This window comes from Fusarium graminearum, chromosome 1 (assembly GCF_000240135.3).
Source record: "Fusarium graminearum PH-1 chromosome 1, whole genome shotgun sequence".
NCBI classification, from domain to species: Eukaryota; Fungi; Ascomycota; class Sordariomycetes; order Hypocreales; family Nectriaceae; genus Fusarium; species Fusarium graminearum.
In genome coordinates, this window is record NC_026474.1 from 7,160,116 (window position 1) to 7,184,574 (window position 24,459).

Here is a 24,459-nt window from a genome sequence, read left to right on the forward strand (position 1 = left end):
CAATCTCGTGATGCAATCACGTTCTGCCGCGCTCGTGGTGTCAGTCACAAAGTGCCAGACAAGGGTGCGTAAATTGTGCTAGAAGGTATGTCTCATGGTACTTTTCTATTGTACAGAAATAAGGTTGTATTTATGCCCTACTTTGTATAAGTCTTGATGCAGGACAGCCGAAGGCATATTTTGCTTAAAGTTATACCAACCACCAAATTCATCAAAGTCATCATTTCCTTTTTTGTAATACGTGATCATGAATCGAAACTCTAGACAACTGAGAAGCGGGGTCAAACTCTGTGAAATTTCGTTATCTTGCTGCTCAATTCCTAAAACATTTTTCTAAATCTAGAAATTCTGCCGGCCTGATAAATCTCATCAGAAACATCTCACCTGTCCTCTTACCTGCCTGTGTCTCACCAACAACATGACCACCCCAGGGTTGTATGCGCCAGGTGGCTCGACCAAGTACAGTGAAGTGAACCATTCACACGCGAACACTGGAACTGCAAACCCTTCACTTGCATACCGTTCGCTTACGACTCGTACATTTCCGATCGCTTGTCTTCAAGAGCCTGGACTCGGAAGTCGATATGGCGATGCCAAGGCTATCGAGCAAAAGATCAGAGGCATAGCGCCTGGATTCAGTATCCGAGTCGAACACCTTGCCGCTATTTTACTTGTCAAAGGCGAAGATCTCAAGGATAACGGTCACCTGTCACACAAGAGCTGCTCCCCTTACGAGTTGAAGGACCGGCTGTGCGGAATTTCTCCATTTTGCAAGCACTGTAAGAACATCCGAGCCACCATTAAGATAGAATTAACTGACCAGATTATAGACATGCTTCACCTTGACCCGACAAACGAAGAACGACTGGATAAAAAGGAATGGGCTCATGCCCTGCCTCAGCTGCCAAAACCTGAGCCTAGACCAGAACCCGGAATGAGCTTCGAGGATACCGCTATGTCGATTCACTATCTTTGTCGTTTCAGAACTGGGTCAAATGTCCCGGACCTTTCCCCTGACCTCTATAAGAAGGTAGAGGCCGAACGCAAGGTGCGCGATGAACACAAATATATTAAGACAGGAAGATCCAATCCTCGTATTTTTTGGTTCATTCCTCGTAAATTCAACAATACTCGCGATCACAACGACGCCACGGGTTATGTTCGACAAGGATGTATGTACTTGACCAAGATCAATTTTTTACACAACATACACAGTGCAACTGAGCTCGGCAAGACTTACGAAATCAGGAACCTGCTCTGTGTTGACTCAGCTATTTACGATGCTCTTACACTGGGTCTCTGTGCATTCAAGTACATCAGTAAAAATAAAATAAAAATTCGAAAACGGAAGTGTAGAGGTGCAGCTGCAATTTTTCTGGATGCCTGAACTGCCTGGACGATTCAATCAAGTCATGGATCTGAACGAAATTAAAGGTTGTGAGCCAAAAGATGACAAATATGGCTTCACTTCCTTCAACTATGACAAAGCCGATAAGCAGAAGAAAAAGGAAATTGCTGTTGACCTCAGCGTCTTCCAGCTCCGTGGCTGCCCCAAACTGAAAGGAGCCTATGGCACCCGGACTCCCCTATCGACTATGCCATTTTTGTCAGGTAGAGATGTCTACATAACAATGCCAGAGCAAGAGGCAAAGCCATTCGAATGTGTGGTCACGGTACATTGGGCCTGTGTCACATTTGCAGCTCTCTGTGGTGGTGCTGGGCGTGCCTGGTACTTGACTGGCGTGAAACATGAAGATGGCTCATCTCAGCCAAGGGATGAAGAATTCAGGGAGGATGAACGAAAGAAGAAGAGACGGCCTGCACAGATGGACTCGCCCAAGCGCTGAGAAGCGACCGGGCGTTGGTTGAGCCATCTGGCCTGTCTGGACATGGCTTCAGGTCGCCTTTGTTTTTCTCATGTCGCCCGGTTTTCTGTATTTTGACCACAAATTGTTTACCTCGTTACTTGGCAATGAATCGTTTTAGCTTTGGTACAATAGACACATTTAATTTTGCAGTCCCAAGCTCCAATCGTAAGACTAGATTTTGGTTATTCATTTCGTGCTTCAAGTAGCATTAGCCGACCTACTAATTTAGTCTCTTATGTTTCCAGCGACAAAACAAAGATCGTGGGATTCCGTTGAAGACACACTACCCTACACACGAACGTGCACTCTTTGACTCTTCATGTCTAATCTTATGGTTACAGCAGCAGGAATCGGGTGTTGTTTCAATATGTCTTATTAGTCTATGTAAAATTACCTCGTGATGTTCTGATGGGCTCAAAGCCTTTATCTCTTGTCAATAACCCCCTGTGTGATGTTGTTGTCATCTTCCTCCCATGTTCCTCCACCCTCCATACATTATTATTAAGTGTGATATTATGTGTTTATAATTCCGTCAAGTCGTTAAATCATCTGCTGAACTGATCATGAGCGCTTCCACTCAATGCGCGTGATACACTTTTGTCGTCACGTTCATTTCACACAGCAGGTTCATATTGGCGCTGCGCATCCGCATATTGACTACGCCGAGACTCTCTAGCATTGGATCGCTCATCATTCCCCTCCCAACCAGCCTTTACAAGCCAGAACAGGGCCATCAGTGGTGTTGTTAAAAGACTCAGAATGCCACCTAGAATAGCCTTGAAGGCCTGCGGTATCCAATGATCGTCATACCGCCAGTCTCCGCCATCGCGCTCGCCAAGAGTAGTCAGAATACCGACAGACAGAGGCCATAGGAGGATGAACCCAGCGACAGCAAACATGAAGCCTCTTAGCGCTCCCTGCACGATGGTGTTGAACAGTGAGTCCACTTTGGACTCGACCGGTCGTACCTTTTCAGACTCGGTCTCTGAGTCGCTGGGATCAGAAGGTGGAAGGAAGAAAAGCCATCTCATCCATGGGTGCGACGGCTCGGGTATGAAGCCGACGGGTTGAACGGAGCGTTTGGAGAGGTCGTAGCTGACGAGACCCATCTCGACAAACCAGGTGAGGATACATTGGATGATGATGGTGACAGCGGCATCACCCGATAAGGTGTTTGGCAGTTGAAACAGGCGAATGGGGTTTTTGGTGGTGTCTTGGGTGGTGTACATGGCTGTTGGTAGGATGGTTAGCCTCTGTCTCCTCTCATATTGTGTCATAGTATCATGAAGACAAATGACCACACCAAAAAAGGTACACACTCACGGTAAGCCAAGGCAAAATTAACGCCGCCGGATAAAAGCATGGCACCCATACCATCAAGGCCAAACACGTAAAAGAGCTGATGACCAGTAAAGTTCAAGCTTGGTCGCATCCGCCCCTCCTCTTGTTCCTGTTCCTGCATCTCATCTGCGTCAATCTCAGGGTTGACAGGTTTCATGGACCCCTCCAACCCCTGCTTGGCATGTTGCAGGACCTGCCCCTGTGTCTCATGTTGCGCCATCACGGTTGACATGTCGGTTTTAGCGTATTCTTCCGTTTGTTTGGTCTCCAGAAAATGAATCAAGGCAGACGAGAAGTTGGTTGTTCGGATGAACTGAAAATATTGAGATTGCGTATGTGTATGCGAAATTTGAGTCGCCAAGCAGTGTAAAAGGGGTATTGGGAAATTAATGCCCGAAAATATAGTGGGAGAAAAAGCTTGGACACAAAGCACTCTACTGAACCGAACAAGCGAGACTTGAGGCCGAAATCACGAGTTATCAGAAAGATCTTTACTGTTTATCTCCGCTATAGGGTGACTTTTTTGTTCAGTATTGTCGAGATGGTGTTTACATCGCACCATTTGTACACCGCTTAGTCAAAGGCATGAGATGGTATCACACCATGTTTATATCGGTGGTAGTATCAATCGCCAATTAAAACAATGTTCTGACATCTGATACACGATTCTAAGTTTATAGAAACACGCATATTAATAAACATGATATTTCTGTATAAAGTTTGGTAAACGCTGAGTGGTCTAGGGTGGTCGTGTCTTGTTTGAGTGGTTCTGGAGACGCTACCTTGACGCTTACAGCGTTTCACCAATCAATACAACACCGATCCAGTGGATCTCACAAAGCGGGTCCTGGAAGAAGGAAGCAAAGAAGAAACTTTAACTTACGGATGCTCTTGGTAAAGATTGACGCCAGATCAGGTACAGCAGGCATTTCGGTCCTGTCATCCGGTTCAAGCCCCTGAATAAACTCTGCCAAGTCTCCGTAAAGATATAGTCCATGCTGATATCAATATGGATAAGGCTTCCCGTCCCATCTCATCCCATCTGCGTTTACCTGGGTAGAGTCCAGCTGTCAGGGGAACACACATCGCCAAGCTGTAAACGTCTCAGGAAAATTGACCCAGGACTTGGCAGCGACAAGGGTGGACCACTTTAACCGGGGGCGGGATCTAACAGGACTTGCGGAAAAATAAGGACCGTTTGAACTTTAGGTCCTTGCCTCTGACGATTCTTCCGGCGCTAAAGCAGGAACCCACGATGCTGTTTTTTCCATCCATCTTGTCTATTGTTCCCTTGTCTCTAGTTTCAGGTACGGCGGCTCTTTCAGAGATGCACGTCCCAGAGGTCAAGAGAGGGGAAAGAGGGCCCTTCGCTTGGAAGAAACTGGCAGCTCGCCTGCTTAACTACTCTCGACATGGTTTGGCCGTTTGACCGTTGTCAACTGAAGGAACAGCCACCGCATGGACATGGTCTGAGATTGAGGATGGTCTGTCATTTTGGCAATCATCAAGCTTATTTTGACTTTTACCAGATCTTGGGGAACCATCTAGATAGTCTAGTTGACTAACTTACTATAGACCACGGACACGGACTATAATCTCGGCTCTCAATCATCAGACTCTATTACTCGTTGAACATTAACATTTATCGTTGCATGATCTACTGATATCTCGACCACTTAACCATCACTACCGCGATAACCCTGGTCCCCTGAAACTGGCCGGGCCACGAGCAATGCAACCTTCGGCGCCAGATCCCTGATGGCATATCGGCCGAGCATGGCACCCCTGTCTCTGACTTTGTCCAAGGCGGGAAACTGCCCCGTTCGACCTTGAGGCTCTACCCATTTCGCATCTGTCTCGATTCGATATAAGAAGGGCAAGACATCCCGCTTCCAAATCGAATCTCTTCTTCTTCACTCACTCAGTCTCAGTACAGCAGTTTCATTCCATTCACTTTGATCTTTGCACATTCTTTCACTCTTCTTTGACAGAAGCAGTTCTATTCATTCTTTCAACACCGCCAGCCGGAATCAACTATCACAAACACTTTCTTTTACAAACCACTTCTTTTTTACACAACCAAATCAACAAACAACATGTCTTCTTTCATCACCAAGACCGTTCTCGCTGCCCTCGTCGCCGCTGCCGGCGTTCGTGCTCACGGCCACGTCGAGTCCATCACCGTCGGCGGAACTGAGTACGAGGGTCTCAACCCCGGTGCCGCTGCCTTCGAGAACCCCCGCAAGGAGCTCGCCGCCTGGTTCGCCACCAACACCGACAACGGCTTCGTCGAGCCCTCTGCTTTCGGTGATGCCGATATCATCTGCCACCGCGGCGCCGAGAACGCCGTCAAGTCCGCCAAGGTCAAGGCCGGTGAGAAGATCACCATCAAGTGGGACACCTGGCCCGAGTCTCACAAGGGCCCCGTCATCGATTACCTCGCTTCTTGCGGTTCCGCTGGCTGCGCCAAGGTTGACAAGACCAGCCTCAAGTTCTTCAAGATCGCCGAGGCTGGTATGACCTCTGGTGGTAAGTTTGCCTCCGATGATCTCATCGCCGCTGGCAACACCTGGGAGGTTACCGTCCCTACCTCCATCAAGGCCGGTAACTACGTCCTCCGTCACGAGATTATCGCTCTCCACGCCGCTGGCCAGGAGAACGGTGCCCAGAACTACCCCCAGTGCTTCAACCTCGAGGTTGAGTCTGACGGTACCGCTGAGCCTGCCGGTGTTGCTGGTACTAGCCTCTACACCGCTAGCGAGAAGGGTATTGTCTTTGACCTCTACAACAACCCCACCAGCTACCCCATCCCCGGTCCCAAGATGAACATTGCCGGTGGTTCTTCCGGCGCTGCCCCCTCTACTCCCGCTACCCCCACCACTGGCTCCGGCTCCGACACCCCTTCCAACACCGCTGCTCCCGTTGAGTCCGCTCCCGCTGAGTCTGCCGCCCCTGTCGAGTCTGCCCCCGCTGCCGGTAACGGTAACCAGAACAACGGTGGTGCTTCTCCCGTCGAGACTGAGGCTCCCGCTACTCCCCAGCCCACCAAGACTGGCTGCAAGGCCAAGAAGGCCCGCCGCCACGCTCGTGACATGATGAACTAAGCTCTCTTTTTTGAGCTCCAGTTCTCTTCAGCAACACGCTGAGCGTGGTTGTGTAAAAACCTTTCAAGGATCATTGTGTCCTGTCTACCCACTCTGACAAATGGGATGAACCTTCAATATTCTGCTGTATATTAGTGACCTTGAGTCTGATTAATAAAACTACTTTGAGTACCTCACATTGGCTTTTGTGATGTTTAGCAAATGTACTTGTGACAAGTTCGTCCTATCATTAGCTCTTTGCTAGCTTTAATAACCCTCTCGCCTGTTCACCTTGTTGATGAGATCTGTCTGCCCCACGCCCAACCTCTCCAAATTCAACCCAAAAATGTCAAATAACCTCTTGAAGTAAAATGAAGAAATTGCACTTATGTGAGGCGTGATAGTCACATTCTTGGCACTCCAGAGAGGGTGCTTCTTGGGCAACGGCTCAGGGTCAGTGACGTCCAGCGCCGCACCCACAATCTTCTCAGAGTTCAATGCCTGAATAAGGTCATCGGTGTTGACAATAGGTCCACGGGCAATATTGATTAGAAATGTCCTCTTCTTGGCGAGTATTTCAAGCTCAGGCTTGGAGATCAGGCCCTGTGTCTTAGCAGTCAATGGTAGAGCTATGACGACAATGTCGAGACCCGAGTCGAGGAACGCGTGAACATCCTCCCTGGAGCCGCCCGAGAACCATTTACTAGGGAATTCACCCTCTGGGTCTCCGAGGCCTGGGGGTGAGTACGAGTTATCGCGGCGGGACTCGGGGGTGTTGCGAGGATGGAGAGTGTAGGCGTGGATATCCAGACCTAATGCTTTGGAAACACGGGCTGTTTGGCGTCCTATGCTACCGTAGCCCAAGATTCCACTGTGAAATGTTAGATAAAGACTTTGTTCTTGAGTCTAATGTTCCGTACATTCGCTTGCCAGCTGTGTCTGTGGCATCTTCGGGGTCGGTGTTGAGAGGATGCCATTGGCCTTGTTCCTGAAGTTTCGAGTATTCTTTTACTTTACACACTGTTAGTCGATGCTTCCAACAGATTGTCGTCATGACCCACATCTAAGTCTATGAGAAAGATAAGTCCCAATGACCCACTCGGCGATTTGAGGCCTTGCTGCGTCGTCAGTAACCTATCATCCTCACGCAGATCACAACTCACCCGTGAACGCCACTAGCCGTGCAGATAGGAATCGTTGTATCGGTGAAGAGAGGATTCTTGATAAAGTAGTCTGCACCAGCGCTAGTAAGCTGGACATACTGCAAATGAGGCGCCTGCTCTGGTCTCGGCAGCAGGTGGACGGTCGCTACAGCAGTCAAGATGATGGTGGTATCTTTCCACTCCTCCTCATCAAACTCAGGCTCCAGGGGTTCTCCACGCTTCTTTTCAATGAATGTCTTGATAACCAAGCTAGGGAATCGTTTCTGGATAACATCAACTTGGGTCCGAGGAGACTCAGTGTTGAGAAGGATGACAGCCTTGTGACCTTTGAGGGTCTTGTTCGTTCTCGTTGTGATTAGCGTCATGATTAATTTATAGAGTGTTGAAGATATTGAGAGAATTCCCATCGAAGGATACCGCTACGTACTTAAATGCCTGGACGTAGGATTGAGGAAGCGATATGCGGGGATGACTGTCACGTCAAGGTGGGGTAAATTGACGTTCGAGATAAGGGATTATTTGTCAGGATAGACTTGGGTATGGAGGATGACACAATGACTACTATGACATCCGAGTATTGACTGACATTATTGATTGAGATGACAGACATGAAGCATAGCTAGAGAGTGTTAGCCCAACTTCTTAGACTGGTGGCGGTTCAATGAGCGTCGTCGGGTGGGATACCCTCCTAAGTCTTAGGGTATACAAATAAGTAGTCTGAGAAGCTTAGTCTGAATGGCATAAGCTACCCTAATAATTTTATCTCTTATGCTTCTAGCGGTCAATTTTTATGATACCCTGAGGCCTAGGTAGCGATTCACTGAGATCTGATGACAAGCGAGTTATCGAGTCGTTGGCCTCCAAGGTACGGCGGCGGGTGCAAGACCTGAAGCTTCCAATGTATCTTAGTAGCCTGAGCAAAGAACTGGCCTTTTGCTATAGCTTAAATACTGAGACGCATTAGCTAATATTGCAATTGACTTGTGTAAAGTGGCTGGTGAATGTAAAGTGTCTCGGGCGTCATTGTGCTTCTTTCTATTTGACTGACGAAGTGCACAACGTGTCGAGCGCCGCGAGGCACTTTCTAAGAATTTTCAATACTTTCTTTCTGCCTTTTCAGCCTTATGAACGTAGAGGTTCTACTACCTGCTAAACGTGTATGAATTCAGTACTAAGTTAGTCAACTTGTCCGATAAGCAAGCCTCAGGGCATCAGAAAGATTGACTATTGGGAACATAAGAGATAAAATTATTAGGTCAGCTTATGTTGCTTAGACTAGGGTTTTTAGACTACTTATTTTTATACCCTAAGATGTAAGAGGCCATGCATCAACCGTCACCGTGGGTTACGTGGACAATATCAAGCAAGGACTATCAATAAGGTGACGATGTATACAGCTTCAAGCTGACTAGGTACGTAGGTACGAGGTAGGTTAGGTAGTCTACCAAGGGAGTTTATTAGGCTAGCAAAGAGCCAATGAGATATTGACAAATTCTTGACTTATAACACGATGATTCTCGTAAAAATATGTATTTGGCGATACGGTATAACGCATTAGTCTGTTTCTACAGGTCTGCAGTAGCGCCTCCCTTCTCCTTCTCCCAATCTTCCAACCAAGCCTTGGTAAAGTCGATGATATCCTGCTGTGCCTGTTTGACAGCAGGAGGAGGCAGTCCGATCTCCTCGCTACCAGGAGCCAAACCATTCTCATCCCAATGGTGCACACCGTATGGGATCAGAATGAAAGGCTCGCTGGCGGTGGACTCTCTCTCCGGCAATCCAATAGCGTGAGGGGTAGCAGCTCTCCAAGGATCATACTCGCCGTCGATGAAGGCTACACGGGGGTAGCTGAAGTTGAAGCCGCCGAGTTTGTTGATGGACTCAACGTTAGGGGGAGTCGTGATGTTGAATTCTTCGCGGCAGGGAATTGTGTTGTACTCGACGTCGATGAGACGGGACACCATGGGAAGTTGGTCCTTTGGTGCACCGGATCCAGTTTGCCAGTATCCCCATTGTGTGCAAGTTTGGTATGTCCACTGGCGCGACATGTTGTTGGGGTCAAGCTTGGTATCGTTCATTGACCCACGGATGGAGTAGCATTGATCTAGTGTCTTTCCATCACAGCGTCCTGATTTGTCGCTCTCAACGTTGGACCTGATGTAGCCGATGTAGTTGAGGAAGCGGTTTGTCATATACTTGAGCTGCTTCTTGTAGCCAGCAGAGATGAGCCACTTTTTGACATAAGGCGCGAGAGGTCGAGTGCTCGCGAACAGAATGTCGTCGGACGAGACACTGCCGCAGTACAGACCAAAGCTGGAAGAATCGGATGCAGGATCCCAGTTGTTGCTCTGCAGGCCTCCAATACCCTGAGAGATTGTCATGGCAAAGTCATCATCTCGAAGACCAAGAAGACCAAAAGCAATCTTGAGCTGCTTTTTCTCTTCCTTGTCGTCACCGAGAAGAATGTTGTCGACGGCGTGGGTGAGTTTCTGGGTGACCTTGGCACAGTCGCCGGGCGCAAAGAGACGTGCGGCCTCAAAGTACTGCCAGTAATCAACAATGGCTTCGGTAACACCGGAAGAGGAGATGCCACCCCAGAAAAGGTCGGGGTAGATCTTTCGCGCGAAAGCAGCGAAAGCACCAGCGTAGGAGCCACCGTAGATGATGTAAGGGGTGGTGGAAGCAGTGAGATTGTGCTCCTCCATACCGGGAAACTCGACATGCTGCGCAAAGTAAGCCGTGTCGGCAAGGGCTTGCTCAGTTGACAAGAAGCGCATGTTCTCAGGCTTCAAGTCTGGCACAGGGAAACTGGTTCCATAGTAGCGGTGCTCGAGAATTACGCCGATACCGCCGGTGGCGTTGGCCAGCATCTGGAGAATGCCATGCTCGAGGAAGGGAATTCGGTCCTCGCCTGAAGTTTCACCTGACGCGAGAATGATGACAGGACCGCCCTTTCGGTAGTACTGGGCGTCGAACCAATATCGCAATGGGAACTTTTTGTCAGAGTGAGGCTCATAGATGGTCTCATTGTGGAAATGATCGACAGGCACGCTGATGTTGACGGCCTTGGGACCACTGTCTTTGGCGCGAGCGGAGAGGGCGGGAACAGTGTACGCGTCGACTCCGGCGGTCAAGGCCAAGAGGACAGCGGCGCAATTGACAAACCATCCACGCGCCATGTTTGCTATTGATGCTGATGGATGAGGGATGTTGTTGTCTTGGTAAAGAATGAGGCGGGGCTGGTATTGATATATAACGATGCTGTATCCAGCCACCTTCCCGATGCAGATCAATAGGTCACACTACGATACAGAAGTTCCCTAACCTAGAGCTTGACATAAATGTTAGAGCAGCTTAAGTGCATGTGTCACCTAAAGGTGGAGTATTGTTTTCGTCTGGTTCATTCCTAGTCCCTGTCTTTTTTGGTGACCCGCCAGGTTCTGTAGCATTTTGGTGTAAGGATCGTCGTTGTTGACTGGGAACCTTTGTAATCTTTTGCATCACCAACGGCAAAGTATGAGCCGATTGATGCTCTTATCTTTCCTAGTCCATCATGACCAAGGCATGACCCCGCAATTGACATCGCGTAATTGCAGCGGCTAAACAAATTGAAGCTATTCACTACCATTGACTTACAGCCCTAGAACCCATAATATGGCATCGTTTAAAATGGCCCTCTCTAGGTTGGTAGATTGAGTCACACGCGCAAGACGCCATGGGTGAATACCATTCGTTTTACGACATTAAAAGACACAAGGTTTGCCGCGCCACTATACAATCTTTTCGATCTTTCGGCCGAGAAAGTATAAGTTGTGACTGAGCGAGCAGCTACCTTTCCAGTTGTCAGCACAGCAGCTACCAGGCAATTTGACCTTAATTAAAAGACAAAACTGTGTTCGAATTTTGACAGTCAAGATATGTCATTTATTCTTTGGGGAAACGAAAATGTTATTGCACACCAGTACCGCCTTAGAAGCTTAACATTAAGTCTCTCCGAATGTAAAAACCCGCTTTCTTCTTCACAGCACCAATCATCCACATCAACTAGGACCAATATTCTTTGACTCAACAATGTCACGAAGTATCATCCCCGATCAGCTTTGTTCAGAAGGTACCATTAAGTACGTTGGCTTCGAAGAAACCAAGGCCGCTCAAGTCTGGGAGATATTCAGCCGACTTTCCGAAAGAACTCAACGTGAAACCTTCTCTTGGCTACGCCCATCCAAGATCGAACTTGTGGACTTTCTCACAAACTCCGTCTGCCAAAGAAACGATGTTTGCGTTGATGATGACGCAGCTTGGTCCCGTTGCATGGAGCGCTGGGGTATCGCAAACGAGATGCAGAACGCCATCCTGGACCAGCGGTTTAAGAAGCTTCGTTTGACCCGTACTTGCGAGCAGTGGATCCGTGATACTATCAGACTACGCTACAAGGGTCTTCGTGATTTTCTAAACACCCGTGGTGATAAGATCCTGCGCGGCGGCACGTCTCGACCTGGTAGCTCGATTGTTGAGATCGATCAGAACTCACAGCACAATATTCCAGACACGCATCGCAATAGACCGTCCAGCTTCTCCGGCGAGACTCTCACCTTTGACGATAACTTCGCCGCCCCAGGAATTACGGTGCTATACAAGGATATCAGTGCCCGCCAGGCATATGGCAACTCTCTCTTGGATCGCGAAGGAAACTTAAAAGATGTCCTGTGCCTTGAGGAGAGCCCCTGGACTGACTTCAGTGGCTACAAGGCGATGTCCTACTTCACCACATTTCTTCGGACAGCGCAGATGTACGCCTCATACATGAAAAGACGCGACAGTGGCTGCGGAGAAGTTGTTGTGGTCCGGCTTTGCATCCCAGATGTCGCCTTTCACAACCTCAAGGGAGTTCACCTTATCGAGGCTTACTTTCCTAGCGATGACTGGAAGAGATTGATTTGGTACTGTAGAAACACAGGGTCAGTTGAGGAGGTTTGCCGATTTGATAAAGTCACTGTCGTTATTGGAAATGTTTCCAGTAAGCCTGAGGTGTTACTAAAAGAGCTTGAGTCATGGGAAGATGTCACGAACGACCACGTCCTACACACCGATGGCAATGGCAATGCTGATGTCCAGTTTGCTTTTAGCGGCGACAGCCATGGAAGGGAGTTTTTGAAGACTCATGTTACTGATTTCAAGATACTGTCTTATTCGAATACAGAATATCTCGAGTGTATTGATAAAGAAAAATAAGTATGCACAGAGCTAAAGATATTCTGTCTTCCTTTACCTATGTAGTGTTTGAAGATATTTGATAGAAGTTTAGTTAAGTTCACATTGATTGTTCACATATGCAGACATGATAATATGTCTCGACGTATCTCTTAAGTAAACTGGTGTCAGTTACAACGCCAGGGATTATCATGAGAAGCCAAGATAGACTTGCAGTGGTACGATCTCTCGTCACCCAATCAGCTTGTGACCTCTTATCGCACAAGGTACAACATTGGACTGCCAACCATTTAACGTCTGTTACCCCAGACTTTTTACCCCAACTTCTCCAGTGGTTCATGTTCAATTAATTGTCTCTGCTCTTTTGGAACAAATGGCTAGCAGACGATCTCGACAGGGATGTGGAGAATGTAGAAAACGTAGACGAAAGTGTGACGAAGCGAAGCCGAGCTGTGGTCAATGTGTCTCATACAACCGGACATGTCAGTACGAATTGAGACTTGTTTGGAGTCAAAAGTCTCGCGTTTCGAAACTTGGTACGTAAGGGTCGTTTAACGAAAAAAAAAAAAAAAAAAAACTCGCTGACAAAACACAATACCAGTATCAAGCAAGTCCACAGACATCACCTGGAATGTCCGAAGCGATAAACCCGGAACAGCCACGAAAGGCATCGAGCTAGTGATACCCGAGTCACTACCCAATGGAATGGCGCTACCAAGGCGATACAAAAGACTACTACATCATTTTGCAGAAGGTGTTTTGGCCTCGTTATCAAGCCATCCGACGATTCATCGAGACTTTTGTCAAGGTCTTATGCCGACTATGCTGCACTCCCCGCATCTTCTATCGGCTAGTCTGGCGCTCTCAGCTTCCAGCCTGATATCAAGAGGCATAGAGGAAGTAGAAGGGACAAGCATAGCACGAGTTGTGGAGCATTTACAATCCTCTGGGTTACCTCTTCTGCGAGCAGCTCTGGAAAAAGGGCAACAGAGTGAGATTCTGATCGCGACCTGTCTTATCTGGTGTCTTGCGGATGTGTTCTCTGGGCAGCAAGGGATGTCACGATGGCCGATCCATTTGCAAGGTATTAAAGCCCTACTCCGTGATGAACGTTCATTCAAGTCAAGCGATACAGCACTAAGATCGGCCATGAAGCATCTTCTTATGCTTTATCGTGCTTTGGAGACTTTACCTCACGTGCCATCTATCACCCTTTCGACCGAAAAGACACATCAAAGCACCAACTGCAGTATCCAGGCATCCTCCAGCTTCAACCAAATTGATGGATTTCTGGGTTATAGTGAGGAGCTGCTCGACATCCTACATCAGATTAATATGAAGAGTCTTGTAAATGATCAAGAGTCTGCAAGTGCAGATATTCTTCTTGGGAAGCTGAACGTCATCATACATCGAGACGTCAAACAGCCACCAAGCGTGTCGATAGCGTCGCTTTCCTCTCAAGAAAGTCGTGACTTTGCTCTCTGCAACAAGGTTTTCCAGCAGGCTACCCTGATCCAATTATACCGACAACTATATGGCCTGGCATCGTCTTCGAAGCCAATACAAAGCGCTGTTCAAATGATAAACGGAATGATTGGGAATATGGCACAAGGCGAACCTTGTCACACTTGGGTTGCCATGGCTATGCCTTTGTTCACTGTCGGCTGCGAAGCGTATAAAGAAGACCAGAAAACGTTCATTCTGGACAAGATTCATAAACTCGAGATATGCATTGGATCCCTTCATGTCAAGGTTATTGAGCAAGCACTTCAGGATATTTGGAAGTTAAGAGAAGAATTTGAAGATTACGAGGGTAACCTGTGCTCTGAGTATCTGCTTGGTAAGTCCTCTGATCAAACATGATGATACTTAGCTAATTGCTATGATTATAGAAAAGTTATCATATAATATTGTGTTGTTCTAAGATAGCCTAAGACATGTAAAATATCACAAGAATTATTTGACGCTATCCTTAAATCTCATAATCTCACAGCTCCTCTTGTAGCTTGCCGTCCATCATTCTGCTAAGTGGCCCCTTCTTGACCATGATAGACATGACTTCGTAAAGGACATCAGCGGCTGCCATTGTGGTGTGCTCTGCGTTGGTATCATAAGCAGGCTACGCACTTTTGTTAGTACAGTAATCCCTTGGGCGATGATTAAACTTACAGCAACTTCAACAATGTCCGCAGCTATGAGGTTAAGGCTCTCAAGTCCTCGGATGATAGTCCTGAGTTCTCTGGTGGACCATCCACCAGTCTCGGGAGTGCCAGTTGCGGGAGCAAACGCCGGATCAAGGGTATCGATATCAATGGACAGATACACGGGGCGGTCAGGTCCAACGCGCTTGAGAATCTTTTCAATGATACCAGTTGTGCCGATTGTGTCGATCTCTCGTGCCTCGACAATCTCGAAACCGCAGTAACCGTCGTTGTCATAGTCACTTGGGCCGCTAAGAGTGGTACGAATACCAGCATGGATGTTAGTATCGTTGACAAGCAGACCTTCCATCGCGGCATGGTAGAAGTATGTGCCGTGGTTGATACTTGCGGCTTCTGAGGGTGAGCCACCGAAGACCTTTGGCCTCCCTGTAAGGAATTAGTGTTGGTATCGTTGAGATGTAGCATGTGAGCTTACAAGTGTCCAGATGACTGTCAAAGTGGATAACAGTTACAGGCCCGTAGGCTCTGTTGATGGATCGCAGCAGAGGTAGGGTGATGGTGTGATCACCACCAAGAGTAATGACTCGAGGTAGAGTTCGCCCTTTGCTTGCTGGTCCAAGCTTGTCTGCATCAGTGACTGGTGGTCGTGACAGGATACTGTAATGACCCTCTTCAATCTGCTGGAGTGCAAACTGGTTATCGTAACTAACATGTTGTAAGTATAGTGTTGCGGTGAACATTACGAGTTGACTCACGAAGTGACTGGGATATCACCGCAGTCTAGGACAGTTGCCCAACTGTTGAAAGGGTTGGTGGCCAAAGGTACATTGTAGCCTCCACTAAGAGTCCTCAGATTAGGTAGCCTCTAAATGTTGAGTAGTTACAACTTACTAGAGGTTAAGTCGTCGTGAGCCCTGTCGGATACCAGAAGGACCGAAACGAGCACCAGGTCTGTACGATGTGCCTGTGTCGAATGGTGCACCGATGAAAGCGATGTCATATTTGATGCTATTGTGTCCTAGACAGGGCTGATAGGGGAGGCGACCAAAGGTGCTGATGCCTGAGAAGACAGAGTCGGCCTAAAACTGTCAGAGTGACGTTATAAAGTCTTGAGATGTGAGGTCTTACCTGTGTTCCACCATCACCAGGGAGCGTGTTGTACCAGAGAGATTGGTGAGGTCCCTCCATCGGCTCTTGGTCATGGCTGCCATGAGCAATGGCGACAGAGGCGATGCTGAGGAAAGTGAAAGACTTGAAGAGCATGTTGGATCCCAATTGTCAGAGCAGGTGGATTGCTTGTGTCAATAGTTTAGTGGCACGCAACCCAATATTTATGCCAATTCGGCATCAACTTTTAAGTGAGAAGGTACATTGACACCCGATTACATGCCCTAATAACCTCATACTTTCATCTGGAGAGTTCCTGTTTCTCCGGGTTGACAACATTCCCAGCAACGACATGCCATCAACCACCATCGTTACCAACTTGCATCACCATCTATCGGCGGGCGTCAATGAAGCGCGTAAATCACCAGATTAGGCTAGTCTGGGGTAAAATAGCTGATCAAGTTGCAACCAGATCGACACCCCGCAACTTCATGTTCTTATCGTGGGTAAATTACCACATTCGGTAATCGAGATAACTCTCCGAGATAAGAACGTTGCACGGCGATGGCTTCTAAGCTTCACGTCTAATGCGGCGTCAATCTCACGTTACAAATGCCTCATACTAAGAGAATCAAGCCATTATTAATTATGCAGCACAGTAATGAGGGCATGTAGATAGCGAAGACTGTGGCCCTATCAGAAGGTCTCCGAGCCGATGTGGCTTCAGACATGGCTCAGACGTGACAAGAAAAATAATTGAGTCTTTTGTGGACTGTGACATTATTGGCAATATGGCCATCACTTACAGATATGGCATGAAGTGTTCTCTCAAATTGATTCTGCTAGAGTACCTACTGATATTTCCCACAACTTGTTGTGTCCAGAGACATACTCGCAACCTACAATTCAATCTCTATTGAACCTCATTACCCACTGTCAAGATGACCTCACAGCATTCTCCGTCTATAGAGCCCTCGTATCGAATCCTGGAATCCTTCCCAGACGAAGAGACTCCTTTGATCCCTCATTCCCGAAACTCTTCCCTCGAAATCAAGAGTTCTTCACGTTCACCATGGCTCACGGAAACCGTCGTGCTGGTCAAAGCATCGGTGCCAGTCATACTAGCATACATGCTGCAAAACAGCTTGCAAACAGTGTCCGTACTCATGGTCGGCCGTCTGTCGCCCGAAGCCCTTGCCACGGCCGCGTTTTCTTACATGTTCACCATGGCAACTGCCTGGCTGATCGCTCTCGGCGGAACGACTGCGCTCGATACACTTGGCTCGAGTACCTTTACCAGCTCCAAGGATAAACACGACCTGGGGATATTGTTGCAGAGAGGGTTGATAGTCTTGACAGGCTTTTATGGAGTTGTTGCTATCATATGGTGCTTCTCTGGATACATCTTTCGCTCTCTTGGACAAGAGGAGTTTATCTGCGTCCAAGGCCCACGATTTCTGCAGCTTTTGATCCCTGGTGGTCTTGGGTACGTGTGGTTCGAAGCAATGAAGAAGTTTCTACAAGCACAAGAGATTTACCGTCCAGGAACGTACGCACTCCTCGTCATATCTCCCCTCAACGCTGTGCTCAACTGGTTCTTCATCTATACCCTTGACTTCGGCCTTGATGGAGCCCCCATCGCCACTGGTATATCATATTGGCTATGCTTTTTGCTACTTGTCGGATACACAGCATTTATCAAGGGCTCAGCATGCTGGGGTGGGTTCAATATTAGACAGGCCCTACAGCATCTTGGACCCTTTTCAAAGCTTGCGTTTCTGGGCGTTATCCACGTTGGTACGGAGTGGTGGGCCTTTGAGATCGTGGCTCTTGCTGCTGGACGTCTTGGAACGATTCCCCTTGCTGCACAGTCTGTTGTTATGACTCTGGATCAGATTATCAACACCATTCCATTCGGACTTGGTGTTGCTGCATCATCTCGCCTTGGCAATCTCTTAGGTCTAGGTGACGCTGTTCAAGCCCGAAGATGCGCGCATTCAGCGGCGCTTCTCTCAATCATTTTTGGGACAATTATCTTGACAGTCCTTCTATCGACCAAGAATGTCATCGCCAAGATATTCAACGATGATGAAGAGGTAGTGACACTAGTCGCGCACATTATGCCTTACGTAGCACTGTTTCAGATCGCCGATGGTCTGAATGGAAGCTGTGGAGGAGCCTTGCGAGGCATGGGGCGGCAATGGGTTGGAGCCGTGGTTAATTGTATTAGTTACTACGGAGGTGCGCTCCCAGCAGGTATCTGGCTTGCGTTTCATGGCTGGGGGCTATCCGGACTTTGGGTCGGACAGTGTGTGGCTTTGTTTCTCGTGGGCGCTTTGGAATGGGTCATCATTGCCTTGTGTGATTGGAAGAAAGAAGTCAAGCGAGCATCTGACAGGATTAGGGTTGATGACTTGGATAGGAATCTGTAAAAGAGCAACCATTTCATGACACTAGCATAGCAGTAACGAGGACGATTAGATACAGATAAAGATGTTGACCTTTCATACCGTATACCAGATGTAGACATTTGTTCATAAACTAACACAATAGACTGCCTAGCTGCCATTGAAAGGCTAGATAATTTCTTCTCATTCACTCTCCAACCCCAACTTCCGCGGAATTGAAACGTGAACTATTGGAATCATGACGTGAATATTCGTCAGGTCACTAAGGTGATGTAACCCTCGCATGCTCACTTCAGGCACCTCTAGATAAGGCATCCCTGAACTAGGAATTGTAACCGCATGGAAGATTGCCCACGGCTTGTGATAAGGGATTTGCGAAATGTCCAATCGGCTCCCAATTGATAAACAGGGGTCTAGCCAAAATGGGATTCCACCTTCATATGGCGAGATACTCCATGATATCTTGATATCACTTATCTTGGTGTAAAGCGTCTGGAACATATATAGATCTCTGTAGCACATAAACGAAGAAATGAACATGTAATAAATAATTATTTCACACTGATCCCCCCCAAACCTTGTCATTACCGATTACTCAATGGATCACGACAAGATCAACAGTGGCGTTCTTGAGAAAGGGGATGTGACTGAAGGGGAATCCACCACATTTACTGATCAAGGCTCTGTTATCAACGCCTCTGGACATACCGATCAACTTACTCGTCAGTATGGACTCGTAGGGTTGACAGGCATTGCTGTAACAGTCAACAATGCCTGGGTTGTCCTTGGCTCGTCCATCTCTGTGTCAATCCTGAGCGGAGGTATCTCTGGTGTCATATATGGACTTATGGTCGCTGTGTTCTACTATACCTTCATTGGATTTAGCATAGCCGAGGTACGTCCAGTGCTCCCAGATTGCCCGGAGCCTGCTAACCTCTATGCAGCTTTCCTCCTCATGTCCAAGCTCCGGCGGAGTATATCACTGGGCTACTATAGCAGCCGGTCCAAAATGGGGCCGGATCACAGGCTTCTATGCAGGGTGGATCAACTTCTATGGTTGGATGTTTGGGCTAGCATCTTTAGTCCAAGTTGCAGCCAATGCTGGAGTGCAGTGCTACGCAACACTCACACCTACCTTTTCCCCATCAGCATGGCACGTTTACGTCGCATATCTGATCGTCATATGGCTGAGCGCATTTGTCGTCATCTTCTCCAATCGACTTGTGCCTTATACCCAGAAACTTGGTCTATTTCTTGTCGTCGTCGGTGGTCTCGTGACTATCATTATTGTCGCCGTCATGCCGTCGAAGCATGCATCGAGTCAATTCGTCTGGAACTCGTTTCACGAAAACAACTTGACGGGCTGGAATGATGGAGTTGCATTCATGGTTGGGGTTCTAAACGGTGCTTTCACTATTGGGACTCTAGATGCCATCACTCACATGGCAGAAGAGGCTGCCAACCCAAAGAAAGATCTGCCCAAGGCCATTTTCCTCTATATCTCCATTGGTGGTGTTTATGCTTTAGCTTTCGCCATCGTACTCGGATACGCCATCTCGGATCTTTCAGTTCTTCAAGGAAACTCCAACACGTTCCCCTTAGCTGGGATATATCATCAAGCGACAGGAAGCGCAGCAGCAACATTTGCTCTTCTCTTTATTATTCTCATATCATCTCTTTGCTGTGTTATCGGCACTGTCTTGACTAACTGTCGAACGTACTGGACTCTAGCTAGAGATCAAGCAGTGCCGTTCTCCCAGTGCTTCAGCAGAGTTAGTACAAAACTTGGAACACCAGTCGAGTCGACCCTTTTCGTGGCGATCATAGCATCGGGCATTGGGGCAATTCCACTGGGAAGTTCAGTTGGATTCAGTAACCTGACTGGATCCTTCATCATCATTACCACAGTTTCATACGCTATTCCCATCGTTGCGAACCTCCTCAGCAGTCGTGAGAGATTCTCACCTGGACCTTTTCACTTGGGAAAATGGGGGTCCATGATCAATGGATTCACCGTATTACTCATTGTCATTTTCGACATTTTCTTCTGTTTCCGTAAGTATCTTCGAAGCAAATATCTTTCTAAAATTTACAACTAATCAATTCTTCAGCCGTAGGGTTGCCATTTGATGGTTCAACCATGAATTACAACTCTGTAATCCTTTGTGGTTTATGTTTTCTTATAACGGCTTGGTGGTTGGCGTCTGCTTCAAAGCACTATCCAGGCCCTTCTTTCCGCCATGGATCGCCCAGCGGCGAGGTCAAAGAGGAGGGAACATAGTATCTTTAGTCTTTTAGTCAGTGAATTATATATGAATTACAAGGACTTTGTTATTTTTGGTCAGTCCTATGAGGATAAAGATTGAAAGGGGCTTACCACATTGGATCGTCCCAGAACAGTCCGGTTCATTGTCCATTTCCGTCCTTAATAATCTCGGTCAATGTTATCACCTGCAGGGGTCGTCAATGTCAGCATCATCACGTGATAAAGTCGTCAAGTACGTGACCATGTTTTGGAAATTACCCCTGACTTCGTTCACTACATCTGTCTCTATTGAACTCCACATTATCAAACTAAGCAGTACAAAATGCCAGCAAGGAGAAGTGCAAGACTCGAGGCCAAGACTGACGAACCTGTCCCTTCTGAGAAGCAAACCCAGGAACCCAAGAAAACACCCAAGCGCAAGGCTCCAAGTTCGAACGATGACAACCCTATCAAAAAAGCACCCAAGACCAAATCGGCGGATAGGACACCCGACTTCAAGTCTCCTGGCCGACAGTCAAAGCCGAAAGCCACAGCTGGAACGAGCAAGACCGGCAAGCCATCCGTCCAGACATCAGTCGCCAACTCCAATGGCCCATTTTCATCGTTCCCACCAGAAATCTTGAATCTGGTCATAGCAAAGGTAAATTGGAACCTTTAACCCTCAGATTTTCCAACTATTCACAAAGAACAGATAGAAGACACAAAGTCTCTGGGAAATCTGAGCAAAACCTGTAAGGCTTTTCATAGCCTCGTCATACCTCAACTCTACAAGAGAGTCCAGGGCTTTGTAACTTATCATGCTCATATTGCCAAGCTCATCCGTACTATTGAGCCACTTCTCACGATCGAGCAGCGGAAGCAGCTGAAGAAGGAAGGCCAGTACAAAGGTCAACAGGAGAGTTTCCCCGACAAGGCGGATGACAAGAAGAAACCCGAAATTGCAGATTTTGTTCGACAGGCCATGTTGGACATCATCAGTCCAGGTAAGAAGCACGGCTATATTGTTTATCGCTACGCGGAAGAACTGTTGAAGAGTATAAACAATCTGGAGGTTTTTGCAGCCACGAGTATTTCAGAGTATGCATTCTAGGTTTCGCCCATTTTCTTCTCTGCTGACAATGGTACAGATCAATGGCAAAAACACTGGCTATTAGAAACAACCTTCAGGCTCTTTGGCTCCATATCTCCGATCATCAAAACACAGAGGCTGAGGCACTGGCTGCGATCAGAGGCTTGAAGCACCTACACTTGTATGCATATAACTATATTGGCACTGGTATCCCTCCTTTATCGTTGATCTGGAACTCGCGTTCCACGTTGCGGAGTTTGCAACTTAATAGCTCGCCTTTCAAATTCCTATATAAAGAGGTGAAAGACACGTCGAGTAGCACAACTGGCTCCTCGAATCCACAATATGACCTGAGCGCCTTGAAGTCACTTTCAATCAAAGGTGCATCAATTGATCCAGATGAAGTTGATTGTATTACCAGGGCCATTGACTTTACCAAGTTGGAAAATCTCAACGTCGGCTATAAAAATGTCAAAATTGAGTTACTCTTCAAACGCCTAATCGAGATATTTTCTGCCGCAACCAGTACCGATATCAAACTTCGGAGTCTCTCTGTGCATCTCGGCACCCAAGGCAATTCTAACTTGACTAGGATGGTAGCATATCCGGAAGAAGAGGACCACGGCATCGAATTTATTTCGTCTTTCAGCAGTTTGACAAGTCTCACTATTGTTGACGCCGGTATTCATTCTTCGGATCTGCCCAATCCGGGATTTAAAGACACGCTTTTGCGAGGTATTTTTACGCATACAAATCTGGCCAAGATAGAATTCGGAGATTCAATCTCTCTCACCGGCTGGCAGATGCCATGTTTGGATACTCAGATGGTGAAACGTTTCATTGAGAACTTTCTTCAACTGAAGCACTTTCATTTCTATGCCGAGGAGAATCAGTTTGTAAGAATTATAAAGCATAAGATATGGAGCATTGCTGACTCTGAACAGAACGAGATTGCAGAGGCCCTTTCACCATGCCGCAATCTGGAGTCAATATTGATAAATAGAGGCGGGAGGTTTAAATACGAAGAAACAGGTCCTGAATTTCTTCGCCACCTAACCCTCCCAATCCTGGAGCGTGGCTCGGATGACAAGACGAGAGACTACAAGTGGGAAGATCATAGCAAGTTCAGTCGATTGACAATGGGTTTTTCGGTATGGGAAGTTGGCTCGAAACTCGGAAAGGCCAAGAAGGGAATAAAGAAAGCGGAGAAAATTAGTTCTACATCGAATTCGAAGAGGAAGGTGATGTATCGAGACATCACACACCATGAGTGTCGGTGGCTACGAGGCACTATGAACGAAATGGAGGAGTGGGTGGATAAAGTTGCCAAGGACCTTGATTGAGATTCGGGAGTAATGATAAGCTACAGACCAATACATATTAACAAATGTGTTTATTAATTGGTAACATTCGGACTTGGTTCAACATGCCGACAGCGCGAGATGCATGCAGTAGCGTCGGTGAATATTTATAAGCAGATGACATAATTGAACTTGAAAGTGAGGTCAATTTGAGGAAACCCTGTCTTTATATAACACAGAAATCTGGCCAAATAAATATCTAATCACTACAATTACTATCTCATTCACTATTTCAACCGACTCAATCATCAAAATGGCGTCTAAATCCCTCTACGCTATCATTGCTGGCGTCGGTCCAGGCACAGGTAAGCTGAGCTTGACCCCTTCACCCCCGCTTCTTACCTGCATCTTGCTGACCATATCTCAACAGGTCGATCTGTCGCTTTACGCTTTGCCCAGAAATATCCCGTTGTTCTTTTCGCCCGTCGCCCAGAGAGCTATGAGAGTACTGTCGCAGACGTCGAGAAAGCAGGTGGCAAAGCCATCGGCATCACTGCTGATGTCGCTGACCCAGCGTCTCTGAAGAAGGCCTTTGACGACATCAACAAGCAATTTCCCAACAGTCATCTCGCAGCAGCAGTCTACAACGTCGGCAGCGGTGGATTCGCCAAAAAGCCCTTCTTGGAACAGACAAAGAAGGACCTTGATGCCAGCATTGACGGCTCCATCAGGTCATTCTTCCACTTTGCGCAGGCTACTATTCCTCACCTTTTGGAGGCTGTGCCGGAGTCACACTACCCGCCCACTCTCATCCTTACCGGTGCTACGGCTTCCATCAAGGGAAGCCCGCAGTTTAGCACTTTTGCAGCGGGTAAATGGGGACAGCGTGCGATGCATCAGTCTCTGGCGAGGGAGTTTGGGCCAAAAGGTGTTCATATTGCGCATGCCATCATCGACGGAGTCATTGATATCCCGAGAACGAAGGAGTGGGCAGCGAACGATGGTGCTGATGATGGAAAGATTAGTCCCGATGCGGTAAGTTTGGAATCATATGTGTTTGTGAATAACAATGACTGACTTGTACCGACAGATTGCAGAGGCATACTGGAATCTTCACACGCAGCATCGATCTGCTTTTACACAGGAGATTGATATCCGACCTTATGTTGAGAAGTGGTAAAAGCTGGGCGTCAAGTTTAGACCGTCATTGGGGAGGCCTCAGAAGTACGGACGAGACTGTAACCGTAGCCTGATATACGTAGTTATGAATCAACCATATAAATAGGACTTGGTCGTATAGTTTTTGTTTTTTTCCCCTCCAAGACCTTTTGATACACAGAGAGGTCAAGGCTGAAACTCATACACTCCGTGAGGCTTGGTCACAACCTTGTTCAACCTTGTTCAACCCCGCTTTTGTCTAAGGTCAGCGGAGACAGCTTCTCCGACAAGATATGCTTATTAGAAGCCACTTTTACGATAC

General features: G+C 47.4%; 13 protein-coding genes across 13 annotated transcripts; 9 read left to right on the forward strand and 4 right to left on the reverse strand.

The window, feature by feature from the left end:
* Positions 1 to 418: 418 nt before the first annotated feature.
* Positions 419 to 1,224, forward strand: FGSG_12091 (uncharacterized protein; the record flags this gene model as incomplete). The annotated part of the gene is made up of 3 exons (XM_011319789.1): positions 419 to 779; positions 831 to 1,048; positions 1,216 to 1,224. The coding sequence occupies 3 exons, from the start codon at positions 419 to 421 to the stop codon at positions 1,222 to 1,224; spliced, it is 588 nt and encodes a 195-aa protein (XP_011318091.1).
* A 188-nt stretch (positions 1,225 to 1,412) lies between these two features.
* Positions 1,413 to 1,847, forward strand: FGSG_12092 (uncharacterized protein; the record flags this gene model as incomplete). The annotated part of the gene is made up of 1 exon (XM_011319790.1): positions 1,413 to 1,847. The coding sequence occupies one exon, from the start codon at positions 1,413 to 1,415 to the stop codon at positions 1,845 to 1,847; it is 435 nt and encodes a 144-aa protein (XP_011318092.1).
* Positions 1,848 to 2,482: 635 nt separating this feature from the next.
* On the reverse strand, positions 2,483 to 3,441 carry FGSG_02201 (uncharacterized protein; the record flags this gene model as incomplete). The annotated part of the gene is made up of 2 exons (XM_011319791.1): positions 2,483 to 3,099; positions 3,192 to 3,441. The coding sequence occupies 2 exons, from the start codon at positions 3,439 to 3,441 to the stop codon at positions 2,483 to 2,485; spliced, it is 867 nt and encodes a 288-aa protein (XP_011318093.1).
* A 1,711-nt stretch (positions 3,442 to 5,152) lies between these two features.
* Positions 5,153 to 6,491, forward strand: FGSG_02202 (uncharacterized protein). The gene has a single exon (XM_011319792.1). It carries the CDS (start codon positions 5,306 to 5,308, stop codon positions 6,311 to 6,313), a length of 1,008 nt encoding a protein of 335 aa, XP_011318094.1. The 5' UTR covers positions 5,153 to 5,305; the 3' UTR covers positions 6,314 to 6,491.
* Positions 6,492 to 6,559: 68 nt separating this feature from the next.
* On the reverse strand, positions 6,560 to 7,820 carry FGSG_02203 (uncharacterized protein; the record flags this gene model as incomplete). The annotated part of the gene is made up of 5 exons (XM_011319793.1): positions 6,560 to 7,163; positions 7,213 to 7,273; positions 7,314 to 7,361; positions 7,392 to 7,426; positions 7,456 to 7,820. The coding sequence occupies 5 exons, from the start codon at positions 7,818 to 7,820 to the stop codon at positions 6,560 to 6,562; spliced, it is 1,113 nt and encodes a 370-aa protein (XP_011318095.1).
* A 1,149-nt stretch (positions 7,821 to 8,969) lies between these two features.
* FGSG_02204 (uncharacterized protein) lies at positions 8,970 to 10,634 on the reverse strand (the record flags this gene model as incomplete). The annotated part of the gene is made up of 1 exon (XM_011319794.1): positions 8,970 to 10,634. The coding sequence occupies one exon, from the start codon at positions 10,632 to 10,634 to the stop codon at positions 9,021 to 9,023; it is 1,614 nt and encodes a 537-aa protein (XP_011318096.1). The 3' UTR covers positions 8,970 to 9,020.
* Positions 10,635 to 11,526: 892 nt separating this feature from the next.
* On the forward strand, positions 11,527 to 12,610 carry FGSG_12093 (uncharacterized protein; the record flags this gene model as incomplete). Its single annotated transcript, XM_011319795.1, has 2 exons — positions 11,527 to 12,472; positions 12,582 to 12,610. 2 exons carry the CDS (start codon positions 11,527 to 11,529, stop codon positions 12,608 to 12,610), a joined length of 975 nt encoding a protein of 324 aa, XP_011318097.1.
* Positions 12,611 to 13,039: 429 nt separating this feature from the next.
* FGSG_12094 (uncharacterized protein) lies at positions 13,040 to 14,590 on the forward strand (the record flags this gene model as incomplete). The annotated part of the gene is made up of 3 exons (XM_011319796.1): positions 13,040 to 13,202; positions 13,268 to 14,506; positions 14,559 to 14,590. 3 exons carry the CDS (start codon positions 13,040 to 13,042, stop codon positions 14,588 to 14,590), a joined length of 1,434 nt encoding a protein of 477 aa, XP_011318098.1.
* A 63-nt stretch (positions 14,591 to 14,653) lies between these two features.
* On the reverse strand, positions 14,654 to 16,091 carry FGSG_02206 (uncharacterized protein; the record flags this gene model as incomplete). The annotated part of the gene is made up of 6 exons (XM_011319797.1): positions 14,654 to 14,785; positions 14,836 to 15,254; positions 15,304 to 15,533; positions 15,584 to 15,667; positions 15,720 to 15,907; positions 15,957 to 16,091. 6 exons carry the CDS (start codon positions 16,089 to 16,091, stop codon positions 14,654 to 14,656), a joined length of 1,188 nt encoding a protein of 395 aa, XP_011318099.1.
* Positions 16,092 to 16,876: 785 nt separating this feature from the next.
* On the forward strand, positions 16,877 to 18,367 carry FGSG_02207 (uncharacterized protein; the record flags this gene model as incomplete). Its single annotated transcript, XM_011319798.1, has 1 exon — positions 16,877 to 18,367. One exon carries the CDS (start codon positions 16,877 to 16,879, stop codon positions 18,365 to 18,367), a length of 1,491 nt encoding a protein of 496 aa, XP_011318100.1.
* Positions 18,368 to 18,941: 574 nt separating this feature from the next.
* On the forward strand, positions 18,942 to 20,624 carry FGSG_02208 (uncharacterized protein; the record flags this gene model as incomplete). The annotated part of the gene is made up of 3 exons (XM_011319799.1): positions 18,942 to 19,238; positions 19,288 to 20,398; positions 20,455 to 20,624. The coding sequence occupies 3 exons, from the start codon at positions 18,942 to 18,944 to the stop codon at positions 20,622 to 20,624; spliced, it is 1,578 nt and encodes a 525-aa protein (XP_011318101.1).
* Positions 20,625 to 20,931: 307 nt separating this feature from the next.
* Positions 20,932 to 21,267, forward strand: FGSG_02209 (uncharacterized protein; the record flags this gene model as incomplete). The annotated part of the gene is made up of 1 exon (XM_011319800.1): positions 20,932 to 21,267. The coding sequence occupies one exon, from the start codon at positions 20,932 to 20,934 to the stop codon at positions 21,265 to 21,267; it is 336 nt and encodes a 111-aa protein (XP_011318102.1).
* A 2,025-nt stretch (positions 21,268 to 23,292) lies between these two features.
* FGSG_02210 (uncharacterized protein) lies at positions 23,293 to 24,159 on the forward strand (the record flags this gene model as incomplete). The annotated part of the gene is made up of 3 exons (XM_011319801.1): positions 23,293 to 23,344; positions 23,410 to 24,014; positions 24,070 to 24,159. The coding sequence occupies 3 exons, from the start codon at positions 23,293 to 23,295 to the stop codon at positions 24,157 to 24,159; spliced, it is 747 nt and encodes a 248-aa protein (XP_011318103.1).
* Positions 24,160 to 24,459: the final 300 nt, after the last annotated feature.